Raw genomic sequence first — 24,847 nt, 5'->3', positions numbered from 1 at the left:
GTTAATGCAATATCAGATTCCAGTCACGTGGAGAAAACCACTTTCATTTTACGATACATGCGACCGCAGCTTGATTGAAAAAGCTAGCATATTGAAAAACGTTTTTTGGCTCTTGTTGATTGTCACAGAAAAACTGGCGAAATTATCGCTGCTTTGATTTCTGGAACATTGGAAAAATATGGCATTTCACTGGATGAATGCCGTGGACAAGATTATGACAATAAGTGGGAATTTATTTTATGTATACTGCTAAATTGAGAACTCACATTCTCAATTTAGTAGGAGTCGATACCGCTAAATACTGTCCCAATGCAGAAACATTTTTTTAAGTTGTTAAAAAATGTTTTACTGTACTCAGTAGTTGTATGATACGTTTAGAAACTTGGAAAGAATGTGTTTCAAATTAAAAGAGATGAAGATGGTATGCTCTCATTGATACTTTCAAAGGTGTTCCTAAAAATCCACCGGGACTGCGAAATCGTTTTCGAAAAGTGGTAGGTCTCAATTTTACCGCAGAAACTAAATTTACAAAGAAAAGAAGCAACGATGCTCTTATAGAAGCCTCCCAGCCGATCTATAATCAATACGCAGCCAATGGACTTTAATTTTGGAAGAAATGTGTTGCAGAAAGTTTGGAAGGTTCGTCAACATTGCCAGTAAGTCCGAAGAAGAAATGTATTAATAAAGATATTTTAGCAGAAAATGCGGCCGTCAAATGTAACACATTATTTGTCTCTATGGACTGAATTATCGCAACATTAGAAGATCGATTCACTGCAATCACTGCAAACAAGATTTTTTTTATTTCTGTGATGATGGTTTCCTAAAATCAAAAATCTTTGAATTATAGGGCTTTATTCTACTAAAAAGTACGCTGATGTGTCGAAAGCAATTTTATTGATACAAGATATGTCGCTTGAAAAATTCATACGAAACAAATTTTATTGAAAACGCAGTATGTTGTAACTCCGATTCGTCTTCTAAACATTTAAATACTCTGATCCTAAACATCTGCTTGAAGATGTCATTAAAGATGCTTTAGAATCGAGTTTCAGGATTGGTAGCTGAATCTGAACAAGCAAGAAAACTCAAGTTTAATGATGTTATTAAAGCTTTTGCCAAACCAACTACGGCGAAATTCTGAGTATAGTGTCAGTTATTTAAGAATATCTTTTTTTTAAATTATTTATTTCAGGCCTCTAATCAGTTACAAATTATAGTGGTACCGAGGTCTTAGAATTTTTATTTTTACCAGAACAATTAATAATTCTGTCTCTGATTTTCAAATGTCATTTGAGGCTTCGGTTTACAGTCATTTCTTTACTAATAAAAAGATCCCGCAAACCTGTGCTTTACTTGTTCTTGCATCTACTTCTTAAATTTCCTATTGCTCTTAAGTTATCATTATGATCATCCCTGTTAAAGATCTACATCTGTCAATCTGTCAAATCTGTGTTCAATTTATTATTTACTTTATGTATAAGCTTTGCCCGTTTCAGAGTTTTGAAATGTTCTATTTTTAGAAATGCGTTTTTTTTTATACAAGTGTCCACTAGGAGTGTGATAGCATATGAAAACTATTTTTATTGATTTATATTGCAGTCTTTGTAATTTGTTTAATAAGTTTACATTGGTATTTCCAAAACTTGGCAATATTTATCGTATATGCGGTTTAATAAAATTGTTATAGAATATGTATTTTGAGTTTCTATTTAATTTGTGATTACACCTCTTTATTACACCCAACACTGGTGAAACCTTGTTCAAGATATTTTAAATATGTGCAGTCTCTCTTTATTGTGTGTAGTATGTCTAATATTTGTATTCAGTCATGTTATTCGAAATCTTAGTCCCTAGTTCTATAATTAATTATTAGTTTATTTAATATAGCTTTTTCCACATCTTAACTTTCATAATTTATTTTACAGTACGGCCTAAATATTTCCAGTTAATTGACGAAAAAACAAAGAAAAACACAAAGTCACGGGCTACACGTGTTTCGCTTTAGTTAGAGCATCATCAGGCCTTTATTTTTTTTGTACTGTGAAGTGCGTGGATGGCTTCTAAAGGCCTGATGATGCTCTAACTAGAGCGAAACACGTGTAGCCCGTTTAATTACATGTTGTGAGACCGTGACTTTGTGTTTTTCTTTGTTTTTTCGTCAATTTTGTATGTTGGTCTCTTAGAGAATAATGGATGAAATTTTTGGATTTCCAGTTAAGCAATTTATTTCGGCAATTTTGACATTTAGTTCGCAATAATTTTTTTGAGCTTTTGTAAGATTAGTTTTATATCAACTGTATTAAATGGTTTTTCTAAGTCTATGAACACTCATAAAACATATATCTATAAGGTTAACTAAGTTTATAGAAAATTAAAAGTTCTTCAAATTGCGTTTCTTTTTAGATCTCCATTGCAGTTTTCTAAAATTGATTATTATTAAATCGCCATTCTTTTTTTATGCTAATCTTACATTTTTAAATATTTATACGTACTTTTATGCATTTAAAAACATTAGTCCAATGAAAAAACCATCCAAAAATCTTCCTAGAGCCCGAATATTCTTTCTACGGCCCTGTCTATAACTATAAATTAATCCTCTTAACAAAGTCATCAACCTAAGCGCGAATATAATGTACAGTCCACAGCCAATTAAACCTGTTATTAGGAAAATCACTTATACAAAACGTAATTGAAGTGCATCTAAGTATCCTTACGAACAATAACGTATTACCGCAATTAACGTACACAAAAGAGCCACTTAACGAGAACCCCACAATTTTGATTTTTTCGCACTCGAGTGCTCGTAATTCCCGGAGAAAGTGCAGAATTTACAACTGCACCGGTGTGTGGGGAAAGAACTTATAAGTTACGCCATTATATTCCGATCTGGTCATTTTACCTTGACATTGTAAAATTGGACAGATATGTAGATAAGCGGTTTGGTGGTTTAGTTAAAGATTTTACTGGGGTTTAACCGAACTTGGGTTGGGTTTGTGGCTGAAGAGGATAGTGAGATAGTGGTATTGGATACGATGATTTTTCATGTAAGTTAACAGTATTTTGAGTTTGTAGATTTTTAATTTAATTTATTTAAGCACTTTTAACATTTATTATGATGACAAAATTATATACATGTTAGAATGTATTTTCTATTACTGCCTGAATCATATTAAAAGAATGATTCTCTAATATTAATTTCTTAGTATGCGACATTTCATTACAAATTGTTAATGATTCATTATTTTAAAATGGGGTTACACGTACTGAAATTACGAAAAAATAATAATTTCTCTAAGTTTTGCTCACCGGTAGCCTAGACAAGCAGGATAATGAAATATAGGAATAATGGCATTCTATGGAATTTACTTAAAATGCCTAATATATGAATTCTAAATAAATAGAATCTTATAATTAACACAATAAAATTTCTTAAATTAAAATGAGCTACAAAAAAATTAAATTAAAATTCTTCTTTCATATAACAAAAAATTAATTATATTATCTAGGTACATATATAATATGATGATTTGTAGATAGAGAAACAAGGTACATAGAAATAATTTGGTTAGAAGTTATTTGAATACATGTTAATCATATTGCAACACATTACGCTTATATAAGTCAGGTTAAGAGCATTCTTCTATTTTTTTTAATTGGCAAATTATTCCAATAATATTTCTAGACCCTCGGGAGTCATCAACTTTGAACTGTTTAATTTTTTAATCGCCATTACTGTCAAGCCCTATAATTTCTCCTGACCGTTTGTACTTAAATAAGTTTTCAGCCTTTTAAGAAACGAAAAATATCTCTCGGCAGATGCTGTACTTACTAAACAGATTAAAATTACTTCAAGGATATCTCAGACCAATAGAAGCCTAGGTTTAAATTCATTTTTTAGAAATATACACTAATAATGTTCGATAGGACTTTAACTAATATTTTGACATATTACAAAACTTTAATAACTGCCTAGTTACTTAAAATATTATGTGGAACAAATAAAAGTCTACGCGTAAGAGATCTTTCACGTTCGAGAACCTAAAAGCAGTACTAGATTATTGCACTTGCCCTTCACTAGGGATTTTCTTTAGGTGTGGTAAACTGACTTCTTTAAATTCAATCCTTATTTCTTCAAGTTAATTTAACGACGTTTTAGTTTTTTTGAGAAGTTTCAAAAAAACATTCATTTGTCCTGTAACTTTGCAAAGTAGTAATTGTTACATTTATTTTTGGAAGAACTAAAGAAATCGTAATTTGGGTAGCTTGCAGATGCTTTAAAAGTACCGTTGCTATACATAGTTCAATAATAATTATAAAAATTGAAAATGCTTTGTCAAATATATTCTTAAGTAATCTTGAAGATTCAGAATTTCATTAATTCATTCTTCTGAAACTTTTGGACTTTAGCAACTTCATTTGAAATTATAATGAACATTTTAATTATAGCAGGTAAAAGATAAAGTTTCGTTCTTACTTCTAGAGTTACGACAAACTTTAAAGACAATTCAACACGACCTAGTGCATCTCCTAATACTTTTGTTTCCTCGCAGATCCGAGCAACAGCAAGTTTTAAAAGATACGCATGGCAATGAAAATATATATCTTGTAGCTAGGCTATTAAACTTGCCACTCGTATTAGACTCCATTACTAGATTTAAATAATTTAGTTATTAATAGCTTCAAATAAAAAACTACCCGATAAATTTAAACATTCTAAAAACTCCAAAAATTTCTCTATTATTAGAACTTTCTTTTTCCTTAAAAGTTGCATAAGCGAAAACCTATTTCAATGTGCTCTACATGTAAAATATCAGTAGTTTCATCTATATTTAAAATCAAGCAAATATGTGTATAATTAATTAATTTTGCGTATCTTTGCTTGTAAAGAGTGTTTTAACGGTATTTGACTTGCACACGATGATAGATCGACAGTTTATAGATGGAGGTTAGTAAACAGCATTACACAGTAAAACAACGTGTCCTGATTTTCAAAAAATATTATCACAAAAAAGTGAAGTGTAATTGCCACAGACAATATTAATCAAAATAAATGAAAGTGCTGGTTCAATTAGTGATGCGAAACACACAATACGAGCTCGTAGAGGTCGTTTAGAAAGAAATATTATGGCCAGAGACGTCAATTTATCATCGAACACAAGGATTCGAAATTTTAATAGGCACTCTTCAACAAATTCTCACTAAAGGCTGTGTGCCTACAAAATCTAACTGACTCAAAAACTTCTGCCAGCAGATCATAAACAGCAAAGAGAATTCAGTCTTGAACAATCTGCTTATTTTGCAAACTAAATCATTTTTAGTAATGAGGCCCATTTTCACATCGATGTGTCACTGTATTGTGTGCATTATGGTCCGAAGGAATGATTGGATCGTTTTTTTATGTCTTTCCCAATTTGGTGACCAAAATTGGCCTCCACGCTCTTCCGATTTAACGTGTTTAGATCTTACTGGTCATGAGGTTATCTAACAAGTCACAGATTTAGGTCCATAAGCCTGTAACCATCCAAGCATTGAAAGCAGAAATTAGATGCTGTATCAATGAAATACCACCACATGTATATGATTTAAAATGTCACCAAAGGCATACGCATATGCCAGCAAAGCAACGGGGGCCATTTACAAGATATTTTGTTTCATACATAATTCCCAAATGTATATTTTCTAATTCAATAAATATTTTAACACTTGCTACAGAAAACCATGTTTTATTGAACTTTTATAGCACTCTTTATAACTACAAATTTTTGATTGCAATAATAATTTAAAATCGAAACTTTTGTCTGCAGTCATGAAACTTCTTTATTGCCTCTAAAAGAGATTCCTTACTTACTGACTTAATGTGGCCAAACATCCCAAAGCTATGACCCTTAATCGAGTCTTATTTCTTGCTATTTCTATTCATACTTCAATTTCATATTTCTATAGTATTGGCGTTTCTCTCTAAATTATCTGTCCACCATTATCTAGATCGTTTTTGCGGCCTTCTTGCATTTGATCTACTTCTATAAACCTAATATCCCTATTCTCCGCTCTAAATTGGTGTCCTGCCCATGCAAGCCTTCTGGATCGTTTTGTGCTAGTGGTCAATAGCTAATTAGTCATTTTCCTTACTTCACGATACATGCATTTCCTCCTCTGGATTGTTACTGAATCTTGTACGGATCCACCTTTCTTTAAAACTTTATTCTCGAAGGAGAGTAATCTTGTTTGTTCTTTAATATTTATGGTCGCAAAAGAGATACTTTGCTTTTAAAAAAATAATGTCCTTTCTAAAATAAATTCTGAATATTTTCTATTTTTTTTAAATTAATTATTCTTTACCAAAAAAAGCTTTGTTAGCCTTTTGTAAACAGTAGCTTTTTCGTTCTCATTTCTTCTTTTAGTTTTTCACTCTCGTTTTTAATTAAAAAAAAAAACATCATCTGCGCATTCTGGTTGACTGAAACAATAGAGACGATAATAAAAATAAAACGCCGCTCCTAGTTTCGTGCTATATTTCAACTAAGTAAAATGTTCATACCATTGACATTGAATTTCACATACGACCGCTAAATTTTGATATTTTAAACCCTTGTCGGGATTGGGAAGGTTCTACCTAAGTATCGTTGATGATATATTTCCTATTATCAGTCTTAAACATGAATCAGAAGAACACGTGTCGTCCAGCGAAAGCTTATCAGCACATCTTCAAATGTCACCGTTTAAGTCTTTTCTTCTGTCTTGAACCTAAAAGAGTAGTTATTTGCCAAAAAAATCATTATCAACAAACGTTTGTTTTTTGGCCATATTTAAGGAGGAAAACAATACAATAATAACGACTATAATTATTAAAAAATAATAATAATTAAGCCGTTACAGTCAAATAGCTACTTTGAATTACAAAGAAATTTTACCTAAAAACTTACTTCATACGCCAAGCAAATAGAATATTTTTGATTGGTCAGCGACGATTACTTCTACAAAATACATGTTCTTACAAATCAAAGTTAATAACGAAATAGATAAATAATTATGAATATTGGATAAATTTACTGGCTCGTCAACTACCAAAATTGTGTAAAGATTATAAACATGCTCGTAACTAGTATACATACCAGGTGACACAGGAAAAAGGAAACACTTCATAACTTTTTTAATTTCCAAGATAAACAAATGAAATTTATATCGATAGAATAGTTACAAGAACATCTTTTAACGTATTCTGTTATTTTCCATCACTTTCGGTTTAAAAGAAGGTGACACTAACTTTTTTATTTTAAATGGGACCATTGGAATATTATTGCGTATTTTGATAGAAAATAATATTCTTAAAATAATGACACCTCGTTAGGTACTTTTTATTTTATAATCATAAAAAGTAATTTTTTTTATTTTAAAATAGGGTGCCATGAATGCGTTGAAAGTTTTAATGTTAATCAAGTAATAATGAAAAAGTAATATTCATTGTGCTTTTTTACTTGGAACTTTTACACGCCTATTTAAAAAATTCAAACTAGTATTTTGGTTAGTATATTACGTAAAAACAATAACGAATTTAATAATAAAACTCATAAAAATAGCACAGATGGCATTGACTTATTTAATAACAGATGGCTTTGTAATGACACACCTGCCTATGTTTTTCAACTGACATACAATATGTTAATACTACATTTTATTTAACATTTAGCTAACATAATGTAGCAGCACACAAATAGTAAACAAATAGGAACAACAAATTAGGTTTATAAATTATTATAATATAAAACTTTTTACCTTATTATCTAATGCAAGTACGTATGCGCAGGAATATAACGTCCAGCATGTCAGCTTTTTCTTCATTGGTAAACATTTGTAATATTAGTAAACACTAAAATTCTTTCAAAAAATTGCGGCAAATTTATTTAAATAACAAATTAATAATAATCGTACTTGACAAGATGACCTGTATTATGTCAATTTAAAAAGTAATTAAAAACGCGTCAAAATGCCGCCTCCTATTCAAGAAATCAAACCCTTCTATGCTATTTTTTATTAATTAAATGCGCTTATGTATCTGCCTTAGTGTTTTTCTTCTTATAGGCTTATTTATCAACCAATTTAAAAAATAATCATATCAAATTATTGGGAAAAAAATGCGCATTTCAAAAGTGGTTGTTCCCAATAATGTGCTAAAAAATTAAGTAAATGCCAAAATTAGTGGTATGGACATTTTAATTAAGGGTGTAAACGATTTAAGTCATAAAATACAATAAAATCTATTTAATCGTGATTACTTGATTAAAAATTAAAACTACCAATGCATTCATGGACCCTATTTTAAAATTTAAAAAAAATATATTTTCTACTAATAATATACCAAGTGTCCCGTTTAAAGTAAGAAAATTAAGGCGTTTGGAGCAAAAGTGGCCCAAGCCAAAAATATTTTTTATGGAGAAATTCGCAAATAAAAATAATGAAATTTTTTGAAGATTAATTACGAAATTATTAGAGGCGATTGTAAGAATTTCTTAATTTATTTTTATTTAGGTAAGTGGTGGAATAATAAACATAGTTTTTGGACTTTTTTTTTTTGAAAAATAAGATTTTGTATGTGGCTTGGGCCACTTTTGCATAACCTTTTTTTACTGACTTGAGAGTAAAAATGAATTTCTAAAGCAAAATAATTTATTTTTAGATAAACGATAAGACATTTTTAAACAAAACTCAACGTAAACTCTTATTAATCATTTTCTTCTTCCTCATGATTTTCAAAAACATTCGAGTCTTCTTCAACACGTGCATTGTGAACCAGTTGACGATAAAATTCATGGTTTACTGGTGGAATATAATCAAGCAAAGATAACAAGTCTTGGTATTTCTTTTCTTGTATGGGCTTAGGTCCCTCGAACAGAGGAAGAAGTCTTGCCATGTCATGGAAAGTTTGGTTGCCCCATTTTTTTACACTAACTTCGTTAAATAAAACATTTTCGTTATTGGAATATTTAAATTGGATAATTTCAGGGTTTTCTTTATCATACCGAAGCCACTGTATTATCAACCATTGTACTTTTTCATCAGCTTCCGTTTTTTTACGATTCGTTAATGTCTTCTCTAATTCTTTTGTTGAAAAAAAGTCGCTGGATGTCATAACTACTATTTTGAACGGATTTCTTTTTCAAGTCAAAGTCCTGATCATTTGGAAGGTAGGAGTGACCAGAAACTAAAAATTTATGGCCAATGTTGTTAACTGTGTAATCGTTGGATAATACAATGTATGTACAAAGGGCAGCCATTTTGAAATTCCTATTTTGACCACCGCATTGATCGCTGTGCATTATTAGCTTTCTTGTGGTAACAAAGTTCTTAATGTAGTGAACCAATTGCCTGAGGACCCCTGGATGCAAAACTCTCGTCCAACATGTACATGTGTACTACGCGAGTTTGAAGATCATGAATCCCAAAAAAAACGCCCAAAGTTGCCTTTTGTAGTACGCAACTCCTGTTGAAATGATCGGCGTTGCCAATGTTTTCATTAAGTCAAATGAAATCACGGTAAGGTCATTGTCCGATTTTGCAGCTTCAGCATCGTTTCTCATGCCTTGTCTAGCAGCTTCAGCTTTCCTCTGGTGCAGCTCTTGTTCTGCTTTAATTGCCTCACTTTCTTGGCCATCTGTCATAGCTGCTTTAATTTTAATATTGAAAGCATCACATTTGCGACAACTATCGGATAATGGCGCGTGAAACTTTAAATTGAAATAATTTTTAAATATTTGACGAAAAACCAACAATGAAACGGGTTGTTCAGTTTCATTTTTATATAAATTGTACATTTTGGTTAGGTCTAGTTCTGGAGAAAGATACTTGACATTTGGACTTTTTTTTAATGAATAATGGGACTCATAAGCTGGTAATTTTTTAGTAAAACTTTTCACAGCAGTGACTTTTTCCAGAAAAGTTTTATTAACTGGTATTGATTTTCCACGTTTATCAGGCTGTGGTGTTCCATCAGTGCTTTTTGACTTCAATACCCTAGTTATGCGGCCATCACACACGCCCAATGATTGCTTAAAAAAAGTTTTGCAAACTTTTTTGTCTCCTCCTTTGTCATTTGGCAAAATGTAGCACCTGCTGTGTTCCTTTGGTTTTATATTTTACGTGGTATAACTAACTGACATGTCCAAAAAAATAAAAAGTGCAAATAAAATTTAATTATAGATTACTTACCAGAGCGATCTTCGTCACAACCAGACATATTTCTTTGCGTTTTATTTGAAACAAAAACTTTACTTTTCGAACAAAAAGTATGCTATCAAAATTACAAACACGTGGTCAAAATAATCTCAACGTCACTGAATACCAAAGCGGCTCACAATGGGTTGGGCCAGTCTTGCTCCAGCAAATATTAACGTGCTATGTACGCAAAAGTGGATGTATGTGACATCTTGCGCTAAATGGTCGAAATAGGCTTGGGCCAGTATTGCATAATGCAAATTCGATATATTTGTAGGCCATTTTTGGTGTTAACTCAACTTTTTTAAAAATGTGGCTTGGGCCACTTTTGCTCTAAACGCCTCAATTAGTGTCTCTTCCGGTTAAACTGAGAGTGACGAAAAACAATTAAATATATCTCTCTTATAACAATTCCATCGATGTACTAAATTTCATTCAATTTTGTTAATCTTAATGAATAAAATCGTTATTAAGTATTCTATTTTTTCCTGTGTCACCCGGTATATATATTTTTATTTGCAACAAGCTTCTCAATGAATATTCTAATAATAAATAAAAAAAGTAGCAAGCTTTCCCGATGCGCTGATTGTTGCACCTGAGTAATTTTCAAAATACACTAGAGCGCCAACAACAGCTACAGCTTATAAATATAATATCCAGGAGTCTTTAAAAGCATTTAAACTAGTGTAGTAGCACTACAATAAACTGGAAATAGTTACCAAGCATTTAACAATGACTAAGCACTAATATAACGAATCTTTTAGTAATATTGGTGATAGTTCCCTTGCAGATTCAGAACATTACAGTCAAACTTTTAAGCACAAGAAAGAATAAACTACTAATGCATTAACTGATATAAATAACATTAAATTGGAAGATAATATTCCAACTAGCTTCCAAGGAGTTAAACCATTACCTTTGGACACTAAAAGATCTTATGAAATAAATTCTTAATTAGAAAACTATAAAGAAAAAATATATATAAAACTGAAGCTATAAAATAAATAAAAGTCTTTTTTTCCATACTAAAAAGTCACAGGTTTATAATTAACCAATTTAAAATTTTTCGTTTATATTTTCTTTAACATATAAATTAATTTAAAAACGCCAGATGTAGCCTTTTTGGGATATTTAGAAGGGCTTTAAATTGATTTTCTTTATAAACTTCTAAGAAAAACTTGGATTAAACTTGGAAGATTTATTGGATATAATATATGCCTTAAATATTCAAATTTTCTCATTATACTTATGCATATATTTTGAAACTTAAAAATACTTCTGCTGAGTGTAAAATCTTTTCATATTAATTTCTTTAGGAACAAAAGCATTTTATCACAATTACCTGCCCGAACATAAATTTAGCCTCCTCCATCCGTTTAAAGGTCATTATTGATTAATATCACTCACATTTTTCATGTCATGTGCCCTACACCGGGTGTATTTAAATATTTATAGGGTGGTTAATAAAACTGATAGACGCTATTGGGCCTTATTGGCCGTCCTTCTCTAATATTCAGGGAGTCTTTTCGGTAGTAACTGTTTGGGACAGGCGTAACCCTACGATATCAATCACCGGGCCACTCATTTTGCCGTCGAAATTGCCGAATGAAATGTTATTGCTACCGGTTGAGGGCCTATAAAAACTGTATCAGATGGATTTTCCACCCCTGAAATGCCGAAATTAGGATTCGTTTGGTGGATTTTGTTCTTTGTCATATGGGGGCTTTAGTAAGTCGGTTATTGAGGTAGAGGGTTATCACGAAGAAGATCTTGGGTTTTGGAGAAATAATTACATTATATTCATTTTATTGAAGAAGTCCACTTTGGAAGTGAAATGAATGATTAATAAGAAAGATTCCTTCTTAAAAGGAAGTTTTTTTCTCACAAAATAATAATATGCCAGTATTAATTGTTTCAACAGTGATGTATTTCAATGAGATAACTCATCATCATCGAACTCAATACTTAGTTTAGCTGATTAAAATCAATCAAAAATATACGTTTTTTTTTATTTTTCAAGTTTCTAATGGTCTCAACTTCTTCGTTTGTTATGGGGTATAAAAACATTGTTGCCAGGCTCATCGATTCAATTCTGATTATTTGATGCAATTATACTATTGCCTAGTATTTGTCATCTAACATCGTCTGCTTTTTAGCTATGTATTTCTTCTTTTGGATATTTTATTCAGTGCATCCATAGTTCATGGATTTTGCGTAGGATACTTATATTTATATTTTTGATTGTTTTTAATCAGTAAAACTAAGTGCTGACTCCGATGATAATAAGTTATCTATTTAAAATACAGCACTCTTGAAACAAGATTAGCATTTTATTTTATTAAGAAAAGACTTCCTTCTCAGAAAGTATCTTTCCTATTAAATTTTATTAAATTCAAAGTTTCTTATCGAATTTTTTTATTTATAGTCACTAGTACAAATACACTAATAAAAAAGCGTATCATTAAAATAGGAGACTTAAGTAAGAAAAGGTCAAAGAATTGGTTCTATTAATGAAAACCTGTAAGCTTGATCGAGTCTGGATTTGCTAACATGAAGCAACAAGAGAAAGGTGTATGTTAGAATTAGCATTACCGTGGAATTATGGGCCGTTTGTTTGCTTGCAACATCTCTGATGCAATGATGCCAAACGCTTATGTAGAAATGGCAAAACACTTCATAAAATCATAAAAATTAGTCACTTATTTTGACAGGCACAAAACAATACTACTGTTCCTATTTAATAAAATGTAAACAATTATCATTAATAAAATATAATAAGATTCTCTATAAAGAAGTCAATATTCAAAGTTAAACCTCCCTATATTAGAAAAAAAGGCAACAACATCGCAACGCCGCTTGTCGCATTGTTGATTTCACCGACTTAAGGAATCTTTACCAGTGACGTCGTCAAAAAATATTAGCATGATAAATATTTATTAATAATAGATTATGCTTTAAATTATTAACAATATTTCCGTTTATGAACTCTATATACATTTTTTTAATGTACTTTATTAAAAAATAAAAAGAGTAAAGGTACGTATCTAATAAAAAGCATTTTAATGAAAATTAAATATTTTATAATTATTATAGATTGCTTAATAAGTTTTTATTATTCTACGTTTTGTGAAAAGATCGCTTAATTCACCTTTTTCTATTGTGCGGCACAAGTTTTTACAAAGTAACAGTTCATGAAAACACTCAAATGAGGCATTTTTCTTTTTTTAACCAAAAACTAACGAAAAATACAGAAATTCATAAATGCCAAATGTAAACACAAAGCCGTTTGACAAGATGACATTTTGCAAGATGACATCAGTTTTTGCTTGCGGTGTTGCCATTCTAAATTTTTTAGAAGCCGTTCTAGAAATAAGAATGTTAATAATTTATTTTTTGATTTAAAGATGTTATTTTTGCGCTTAGAATAAGATATATCTATTTTCAATTTAAAATACACACCAACACGTTAAATTAACATTATTATATGCGTTGAAATATAGCTGAAAATTTCCTCGTTCGAAAATGTGTATAAACTTGACAACAGAGAATCGATGAATATGTTTGTAGACAAAACACCCCCTTATCTTTGTGGATATGTTGCACTCAAACAAAGTTGTTGTTTACTTATTCTAGTCATTCAATGTTCTAAGCTTAATTGCCAATAAGCTTCAGTTACTTCAGCTATTGAGAACCAGTAGGTTTCTTGCCATTGCCTAGATGGATCAAAGGTAATTAAAACCTTTGAAATTCATCTGGTCTGCTATCGTAAGTTAATTTAAAATCAACATATTTCACTAAATATTGATACAGTAACATAACAGACTGAAAGACATACAGCAATTCTTTTATAATTGTGACTTCTTTAAGAAAATAAAATATTAGCTATTTCATTTAGTTTAGAGGTCTTAAAAATATTATCAGCTTTCTCGAGCAAAATTTGACTTTGATGTAGCTCAATGTCCGTATCTCATTAATTAAAAGAGATATGAACAATCTTTTTATGTTAAATTATAAGGTCAAATATCTCCAATACTAACAAATTTAGAGCTTTTATAGTCGTTACAAACATATATGAGCTAATAATTAATTATCCAGTAAATTTTATTTATAGATTAGCTTCCGATAAAAATCAATCAAAAACTTCAAAAGCGACGTAGCAAGTTGCTAATATTTCGTAATATTGCGTAAATAATTTTTCCAATAATAAGACCCATTCATGACCATTATATCTAACATTAAAATTAAATATTGATCCAAGAATAAAAGAATTGTACTTATGTCACTTGTTCTTTAAATCATATTCTGACTTTCATGCCTAGAGATTAAATACTAAAAGATTAAAGAGCTAAAAGAGAAAGAAATAAAAGTATTTATTTATTTATTTATAGAACATAAATCACATCGTAAAAATTCAAATAGCCCCAATTTAGGAATTTAGCTTCAGCATTGAAAAAATTATCAATCAAAAACGTCAAAAGTAATGTAATAAGCCTCTGCTTGTGTTCAATAAAAAATTAAAAATTCTTATAGAAATTATTTATAATATGTTATGCATCATCGAATAAAAAAAAAATAACCATATTTCCCATAATTTTCTCTTACACTATCAGATCATACAATAACATAATTGATATCATTAGATATCTTGATTGAAAGTATAATATACTTTCAATCATAATTAAAGACTCCATAATTTATTATTACTTGCCAAGTTTCACCGACTTAAGGAATCTTTACCAGTGACGTCGTCAAAAAATATTAGCATGATAAATATTTATTAATAATAGATTATGCTTTAAATTATTAACAATATTTCCGTTTATGAACTCTATATACATTTTTTTAATGTACTTTATTAAAAAATAAAAAGAGTAAAGGTACGTATCTAATAAAAAGCATTTTAATGAAAATTAAATATTTTATAATTATTATAGATTGCTTAATAAGTTTTTATTATTCTACGTTTTGTGAAAAGATCGCTTAATTCACCTTTTTCTATTGTGCGGCACAAGTTTTTACAAAGTAACAGTTCATGAAAACACTCAAATGAGGCATTTTTCTTTTTTTAACCAAAAACTAACGAAAAATACAGAAATTCATAAATGCCAAATGTAAACACAAAGCCGTTTGACAAGATGACATTTTGCAAGATGACATCAGTTTTTGCTTGCGGTGTTGCCATTCTAAATTTTTTAGAAGCCGTTCTAGAAATAAGAATGTTAATAATTTATTTTTTGATTTAAAGATGTTATTTTTGCGCTTAGAATAAGATATATCTATTTTCAATTTAAAATACACACCAACACGTTAAATTAACATTATTATATGCGTTGAAATATAGCTGAAAATTTCCTCGTTCGAAAATGTGTATAAACTTGACAACAGAGAATCGATGAATATGTTTGTAGACAAAACACCCCCTTATCTTTGTGGATATGTTGCACTCAAACAAAGTTGTTGTTTACTTATTCTAGTCATTCAATGTTCTAAGCTTAATTGCCAATAAGCTTCAGTTACTTCAGCTATTGAGAACCAGTAGGTTTCTTGCCATTGCCTAGATGGATCAAAGGTAATTAAAACCTTTGAAATTCATCTGGTCTGCTATCGTAAGTTAATTTAAAATCAACATATTTCACTAAATATTGATACAGTAACATAACAGACTGAAAGACATACAGCAATTCTTTTATAATTGTGACTTCTTTAAGAAAATAAAATATTAGCTATTTCATTTAGTTTAGAGGTCTTAAAAATATTATCAGCTTTCTCGAGCAAAATTTGACTTTGATGTAGCTCAATGTCCGTATCTCATTAATTAAAAGAGATATGAACAATCTTTTTATGTTAAATTATAAGGTCAAATATCTCCAATACTAACAAATTTAGAGCTTTTATAGTCGTTACAAACATATATGAGCTAATAATTAATTATCCAGTAAATTTTATTTATAGATTAGCTTCCGATAAAAATCAATCAAAAACTTCAAAAGCGACGTAGCAAGTTGCTAATATTTCGTAATATTGCGTAAATAATTTTTCCAATAATAAGACCCATTCATGACCATTATATCTAACATTAAAATTAAATATTGATCCAAGAATAAAAGAATTGTACTTATGTCACTTGTTCTTTAAATCATATTCTGACTTTCATGCCTAGAGATTAAATACTAAAAGATTAAAGAGCTAAAAGAGAAAGAAATAAAAGTATTTATTTATTTATTTATAGAACATAAATCACATCGTAAAAATTCAAATAGCCCCAATTTAGGAATTTAGCTTCAGCATTGAAAAAATTATCAATCAAAAACGTCAAAAGTAATGTAATAAGCCTCTGCTTGTGTTCAATAAAAAATTAAAAATTCTTATAGAAATTATTTATAATATGTTATGCATCATCGAATAAAAAAAAAATAACCATATTTCCCATAATTTTCTCTTACACTATCAGATCATACAATAACATAATTGATATCATTAGATATCTTGATTGAAAGTATAATATACTTTCAATCATAATTAAAGACTCCATAATTTATTATTACTTGCCAAGTACACTTTCATTTATTTAATTACTAATTAGCATGTAAAGAACAATTGTCGAGCTCCATTTATTCCCCACACATGAAAAAACTCGTTTCACATATTATCATAACGCAATTTATTCTGCACACACTTAAAATTTAATTAAATGTTTAAAAAAATTAACAGAAAAATTTCTCTTTTAGGTTTTGCAGGTGTGTAGCCTGATGACCGTTTTAGTCAGCGGGCAAAGGTGGTCGAAAGCCATACAATCATTTCAGCCAAGGATCGGATATTCTACTAATATAGTTCATACTAAGGCGGGATCAAACGACTTAAATGCAGAAAGTTCTATTAACGTAAATTTTCCATTTTTAAAAGAAAAGGCGCCCACTAAGTATACTCAAGTCTATGCCGGTAGTCGTAATGCTCCGAATGCACAAAATGCCAATTTTTTCAAAGTGGGTTATAATCTTAAGTTCAATGATAATAACTTTAATAAGAAGTTAAAGGAGCATGCACCAAAAACCCATAAAAAGTTTGAAAATGCTGAAGTGATAACAGGAAGGCAGAAGAAAAACGAAAAGGTACGAGCCCCTATGATCAATACTGATCTGGCTCCAGAGGATTTCGTGTCCAATGCTTATTTACGTCAGCTGCAAATGTCTGAAGCTCATAAGCAATATTCACCTCCAATAGTTCATAAATTTTCACCACCAAAAACAAGATCTTATACCTACAGCCAGCAAGATATATCTAGGCCACAAGTTCAAACTAATTCAGCACAAGAACAAGCAAACTTGCCCCAGAAATACACAAGAACACCAACAACAGCTACAGCTTATAATTATAATATCCAGAAGGCTTCAAAAGCAGTCCAAACCAGTGTAGTGCCACAACAATATACTGGAAATAATTACCAGACATTTAACCATGACGTAGCATTAAAAAATAGCGAATCATTTGATTTTAGTAACGCTCATGGTGACATTAACATTGGTGATAATGCCCTTGCAGCTTCAGAACATTACAGTCAAACTTTTAAGCACAATGAAGAGTCACCTACCAATGCAGTAACTGATATAAATAACATTAAATTGGAAGATCACATTCCAAAAAGCTTTAAAGGAGTTAAACCATTACCTTTGGACACCAGTTTGCTAAAAGATCCAATTCTAACCACTGATTTGAATAATGCCCCAAAGACCACCAATGATCAAATCATCCCGATCCACTTTGATGTCAGATCGATTCAAGCAGCTATGCAAAATGAAATTGGAAAATTGCATCAAAGTTATTATCAACAAAATCCATATATCACCAAGGCGCAGAACACTTTGATGAATGAGGATAATGCTGGGTCATACAGTAATAATTTTAGAACTTATGGCCAGCCAGAACCGATTGACGCAAGTCAGTATCGAGCAGGTTGGAAGAATAACTATGAAGAAGATATTTATAATATTGTGTCGATGAGGCCGCCGCCTATTGGCCCAAATATGCGATATTGAGAAGTTTTGTGACATCTGGGGCTTTCACTATGAGCATATGTTACTTAGATCATGTCTTGATAATGATTACGGTATATTAGTTTATGTAGACTGAATAATTTTTATGTTGTTATTTATTTCTAGTCGTAAATTCGTTTATTTTCTGTTGTTGTAAGATGAAACTTATATAATAAGAGGAAAGTGTAGATTTATGAGTTTTTTAGATTGTCAGGCTGGATATCTATTAGTAATTAGCAATCTGTTGTTCAAAGCATAAGACTGGTTAACTGACATTTTTGTCAAAATTAAGTTTTTTATAACAATGGATTCGTTATCGAATTATATGTCCCTATTCTTTTCATTTTACAAAAAACATTATTGGTGCAAAGTCTACTATGCATCAATACAAGAGAATCAATACAAAATGAAGTAGTAAAGCTTGCTTTTCTCGGATTTAACTTAAATGAAGTTAGCCATTTTTACTCTTTGCAAGGCAGTAATAAGGAATAATTTGAGATGAATCAAAGATGATATACTTTTAATTTTATTTTATTTTCACTGCAAAAAAATGTTCTTTTTAATAAGTATGTGAAATATACAATTTTAATTAAACTCTAAGTACATGTCGTGCATCATAAGGTAATATAAATATCGCCATATGATGCACGGATGGATACATTACAAAGAATTTTTTTTAGCAAGTCGCATGACCTCTATACTTGTTTACCGTTCGTGCGCCATAGCAACTTTATAATTTACAAGAGCGTAAAAAGCATGGCCTAGTGAACTAGAAGTTTTGTTGTTTAATGTCTTAATTTTAATCTAAAAAATCTAAGTACAGTCATTGGAACTAACTAATATATTAGGTCGTTTTGTACCTAAAAAATGTTTGCTTAGTGGCAATTAGCGTATTAAATTACTTTAGATTTTCTTTTATTCGTAAAAACTGCAAAATTAAGAAAAAATGTGTTTAAGAAGACTTTATTTTAAAATATACTATATATATATAAATATTTTAATTGAAAAAAAACTGGTACATGTAGTTACAAAAATATTTTTTATAAAACACTTTGACTATAGTTTTACATGTAATGATCATTACACAATAAATATTTTATTTATATTATTATTTGTGTTCTTTATTTAAAAACATCCAAAATGCGTCCTTTACGGTTTAAAAATACATATTCCTATTACCTATAGATCCTGGTACAAATGATAAAAATAAATTAATAAAAGATCTTTAATTTTACTTTAGTGGGATCTTTTTAGTTGTTTAACAAAAAAAAATCAGTTTTTGTATAAATAAATTTTAAAATATATATTAGATTAAATTAGATATAAGCAGAAAATTAGATAATGCAAAAAGTAGATATGTCCTGCGAGGTAAGGGATAAATTCTCACTACAAGCTCTTTAGGTTAATTGGAAAATGCCCTATGAACATGGGTTGGCAAAAGCTTCCTTACCAGAATATAATTTTGTTAACATTCGATAGTGTTATTGTATCCAACACTACATTAATGCCTAAAATAATTTTATTTAACAAGACAAAATTAATACTACTGTAAAAATAATTGTAAGGAAAGTCTACGTCTTTTAATGATGTGATTAAAAGCACTCCTAATAAGACGGTGCTTATTACTTAGGTCGTTAGCGATATTATTAATTTTATGAAGCAGTTCGGCCCTGATATGTGATTTCTCTGCATGCACTAAACTCCTTATATATTCCTACAAATAAAAGTCCAAAGGATCTATATCCAGTAAGGGAGAGCGCCAGGAAACTGCGTCTCTGCGTCCAATCCAACGTCCCGGAAAATTTATTTAGATATTCACATTTCTACTGCCATGGATGGAGCAGCGTCATGCTGTAAACCACAATTTTTGTCTTCTTTGAATCGGAATATCCTCTAGCAGTACAAGGTAAATTCCAGATGCCAAATGACGGTTAAACATATAAGGGTTCATAAACTTGATCCAACCAAACAATAACCGAAAAACGGTGTTGGAAATTCATGCATGGGGCTTTTCAAGCTGTCAATAAGCATCTCCGTGTAGCCTCATCGGTGAAAAAAAAAACAAATTACTACGTGTAATGATCCATTTGCAGAACTAGGGGAGCACTGATCATTGAGCTAAAGAGCTTGGGCGGACTGCAGACGTGTACAAACCAAAGTAATGCCTTATTTTTCATACAGTAATTCCAGTAAAAGCCTTGTGATGTGATAGGAGGTACGGGGCAGAAAATAATTTTCACAATAATAATTATTTATTACCAAAAATAACATGTAATGTTTCTTAATCTACAAAAACTGTTCAAAATGACTCAGATGCAAGAATCCAATTTTCTGCTCAACTCTCAAACTCTTTCAAAAACAGCAGGATCGTTTCGATTAATTATCCGATTTCTCAAATCTTTTATATCTCCCAGTAGAAAAGTATAAATTAATGATTATAGGTGTCGCCATAGGAAATAATGTAGAGGTTTTATGTCCGGGGATCGAGCAGGCCATACGTGAGGTCCATCTAGACCAATTCAGCGATCCCTTAGACCAACCGTTGTTGTAACCAACTTTGAGATATGAAGGTTGAAAGCTATTTTCAAGCACCTCAAGCACTTGAAAACTGGCTTCATCGATAAGAAGAATAAGAGTCAGTAGTTAAGGGATTTGAATCAGTATGTGCAAAATCCATTGACAGAATGTAATATGTGAAAGAAAATCTGTAAAAAGCAGTGCATAAGCGTATTGTATGCTGTATATGAATATTTTTAAGACCAAAATTGTTAAATTTTTTATTACTTAATATGTCCAGTGTAGTACGCAATACTTTTATTTCCTCTACGTTTATAATCTTAAACTTACCAAAATTCGATAATTGAAATTTTTTTTACCCCGTATCTTCGAAACAAAGCGTCCTGTCAAGAATCATAAAAGGACAAAATATCCTTAGAATAGTCCAAGGAATAATCCCTTAAATTTTTGCTGTATATTTAGTTAACACCCTGTATATAATATCTACCTGTATATATCTGTAATACTATCTAATCTCTATACAATAAAACTTTACTAGATTACTAATAAATGTTTTTAATAAATTTCTTTTACTCGCCTTTTAAAGCAAGAATACTTTATTTCCTCACAATGGTTTGAATTGTAAGACCCTATTGTGTATATTCACGCTATTCGTGTTTTATTTTATTTTTTTTTTAAATATAATATACTGTTTCAAATATAAAATAAACACAAACAGAATGCATATATTATAGTTATTAAATACATAAATACTAGTAAAAAAACCTTTACACTGGTGTGAAGGTTGTGGCGCCCCTTATCATCGTCTGGTTAGAAGACGTCAATCAGTTAACATTGTGGCCGTTTAGTATTACCTCGATGGAGGATTATAACCCTCCATTAGTACAATTTAACAATAGTGTCTCCCTCTATTTACGGAAGAAACCTATCAGCAATCCTCTAATTACAAATTTTACATTTCTTCTTTTACTAAAAGATTTGTTTTTCTTATGTGCACTTAGCATTCAATTTTATAAAAAAAAACTATTTTTTTTTTGAAAATACCTCATTTACAAATAATTCAAAATTTGGCAAAAAAATGCCACTCCTATACTCTTAAACTGTATATTATGATCTAAGTCAATTTTTTTTCGTTAAAACAATTTAGTACGTCACATAACTATACGGTAAAAACGGTTTTAAAGCATCGATTTGACGACCTTCCGGTTCATTGAAATTTATTTCCTCTTTAGGATATTCAGGCCTCGCAAATTTCAAGATTGCCGCCATAAATTTAGATTTGCTCGATTCCCGAAGGGCTCGCGTTTACCATATAATAGAAACCAATAACCAAACTGTTTTACTTTAAATCCTAAAGGGAAATACTGTTGGGAATTTGTCAGGATTAAGTAATATAACATTAGTTTTGTTTTTAGTTATACAATTCTAGGCTAGATGCTAGAATAGAAATTATAGTCTTGCACACCCATGTTTAATTTGGTTTCTAAATTTAAAGGTGCATTAATCAAGACCCAAAATATTCATACAGAATTAATTAATTTATTACTGATAGTTCAATTTGAATATACTGTTTGGCTGTAGTTCTATAATAGGCAAAGTTTTAGCATGAAAGTATCGGTTTTAGTTTCACAAGGGAATATTATGCATTTACTACGGCTAATGCTTGGATTCACTCTAGAGTCTGTTTTGGATAAACTAATGGAATTGGATTACTCAGCTTAAAAGGGTTGTGCTTTTAGTTCTAATTCATTGTTATAAGTTTCTAATTAAAATTAATTTAAAATAAAGTTATTTGACCAGATATAATTTTAATATCGAAATAATTCAAAAGCCTTCATAACACGTAAGTGATATTTATATGAAGATATGCACCTTTTAATATACGTTGCCCTAGTATGTACCCGTTTCCTGTAAAATTAGAAATTCCACTGCCACGGAAAATATGAATCAGCTTTGTATTTTTATTAAAACGTTGATATAATGAAATTTTAAAGTTGAATTTAATATTTTGCAGCGAAGTCCTACTGGTTTTACTCCGCTTGGGAATATACGTACGTTCGTAGTTATTCGCAAAAAGTAAAAACGGGGGTAAACAAATTTACAACATAACATATTAAATGAAAAGGTAAGCTAGATAAGTTTTTAAAGGATAAAAAATTTTTAAAAAACTTAAAAAAAAGTGCTAAATTTTATGGTATAATAGGTATACATATGTGTACAGATTGTTACGTCCTACTTACATAGAACAGTTAGTAAAAATTAAATAAAAAAATGTACACCTGGAAAATTATGTTTTATTTTTTTATAAGATTTTTTAATATTAAGAATTCTAGGCAGTTCAGTTACTCTCTTGTTTTCTCACAATGATGCTAAATAAAACTAAATAACTTAAACTCGGGAGATGGACTGTAGTTTCTGTAAGTATATGGTATTAGAAAAAGGCAGGCCGGTGGTTGGTTGCGAGGAGAGCTCCTGGCATCGAGAAAGTAAAAAAGAAGAGAAGATAATCACATGGATATCAGATGGCATCACGTTTACGACGCGACTACAGCGCACCCTTCGCAGCCATTTGAACTATTTGAGAAATAAATATGAATAATCGATATTGTAGGTAGTTACCATACTGACCGAGCCATGTCAAGAAAACGCGGGATTTGCGAATTCAGTATAAGGCGGGAGATTTAAATTTAAAGTGTGCAAGTACTACACGTTTATGACCAGTATATCTCTCAAGGAGGTTTCATTTAGAGTAAATATATGTAAATTAGAGCAAAATGAGTTCTTAAATTTTTCCGAACACATTAAAAAGAAATACAATTTTTCTTATTGTTATTTATGCTATATTATCATATTTCTTACTGCTTATTATCTGATATTTCGCTTTTTAAAAATGTATAGATTTCATATTGCTGCTCATAGGGATCATAAAAGATAAATCTTTCAAAAAAGAAAACAAAAAGCACAGTGTCAACTGATAAAATTAAATGATTTTAGGAAAAATTCAATACAAATTTCCGATTTATTTCAGAATATGGTTAATAGAATCAGATAAGGTTTTATTTAAGAGATTTAAAAAGTGATTTGAAATGCACAGAGTGATCGAAATTATAACTTTTTCCATATTTCCTATAGTTTCTGGGAGAAATACTATAAACCAAAAGATAAAAACCAAAAAGCTCTTGGCGCCAAATACTCAATATTATTCACACAATAGTATTTTTATCAATAGTCTCTAGGTCATAAACAACAATAAAAGAAACAAAAGTGAGGTTTTTTAGGAATAATAACCATATTGAAAAATAAAGTAATATTTAAAATTGCTACAAAAGAAACATTTATTTTTATTAAAAAAACATGTAATATTCTAACAAAAGAAAAGAAAAATAAAATTCTAACAAAATTTCAATAATATAATCTTCATATATCAATAGCTTTTTAACGTAATAAGAAAAAACATAACTTAAATAAAGATAAACTTCAAAATATGCATTTGTAGAACCAACAAATATTTTATTCGTCGTCTGAGTCACAGTGATGACATATATAGAATCCGAGATCACCGGGAGTGCACTCATCGTGTGCCCACTGCTTACATGTTTTGCATTGAATCCATCCTTCTCCTGGTTTGCTATTAGAAAATTTCTCGCAGCAAAGAATGCAAATTGTATCGTCTTCATCACATTCATCGTCAGAAGACTGAAGAACCTTTCTTTTGGCTGCTTTAACCTTTGGCGCCAATGTTGTCTTTTTTTTTACAAGCTTTGCTTTGGTTTCCGACTAAGCCTCCAGTTCGGGCGTATCAGTTAAAACAGCAGACTTTCGTTTCAACCGGCCTCTAGTTGTTTGTTTTTTTTGGCGCAGACTTTGGAAATGGTCTCACTGCTGCTGGATAAAAACTCAGTATTGAAGTAATTTCACAGGAAACGTGATTAGATGGTACAGCTTGAGAGGTAAGAGGCAATTCTTCAATTGCAGATGTTAAACCAGCCAGATGAAGAGCTTCATTCGGAGGATTAGTGGGTAAAGAACTTTGAGTTCGTAAGGCAGAACCATCATCAGGCACGGGCGGGACATCAGGTGGTACTGCT

General features: G+C 30.4%; 1 protein-coding gene and 1 long non-coding RNA gene across 2 annotated transcripts; one reads left to right on the top strand and one right to left on the bottom strand.

The window, feature by feature from the left end:
• Positions 1–2,865: 2,865 nt before the first annotated feature.
• LOC126737893 (uncharacterized) lies at positions 2,866–19,350 on the top strand. The gene is made up of 2 exons (XM_050442979.1): positions 2,866–3,047; positions 16,941–19,350. Exons 1-2 carry the CDS (start codon positions 3,036–3,038, stop codon positions 18,243–18,245), a joined length of 1,317 nt encoding a protein of 438 aa, XP_050298936.1. The 5' UTR covers positions 2,866–3,035; the 3' UTR covers positions 18,246–19,350.
• Positions 5,791–7,915, bottom strand: LOC126737894 (uncharacterized). The gene is made up of 4 exons (XR_007661152.1): positions 7,777–7,915; positions 6,542–6,747; positions 6,343–6,460; positions 5,791–6,290 (listed from the first exon to the last, which is right to left on the bottom strand). It is a non-coding gene; the product is annotated as an uncharacterized LOC126737894 (long non-coding RNA).
• Positions 19,351–24,847: the final 5,497 nt, after the last annotated feature.

Source organism: Anthonomus grandis, chromosome 6, assembly GCF_022605725.1.
Source record: "Anthonomus grandis grandis chromosome 6, icAntGran1.3, whole genome shotgun sequence".
Lineage (NCBI taxonomy): Eukaryota > Metazoa > Arthropoda > Insecta > Coleoptera > Curculionidae > Anthonomus > Anthonomus grandis.
This window is presented reverse-complemented; position numbering and strand designations above follow the sequence as displayed.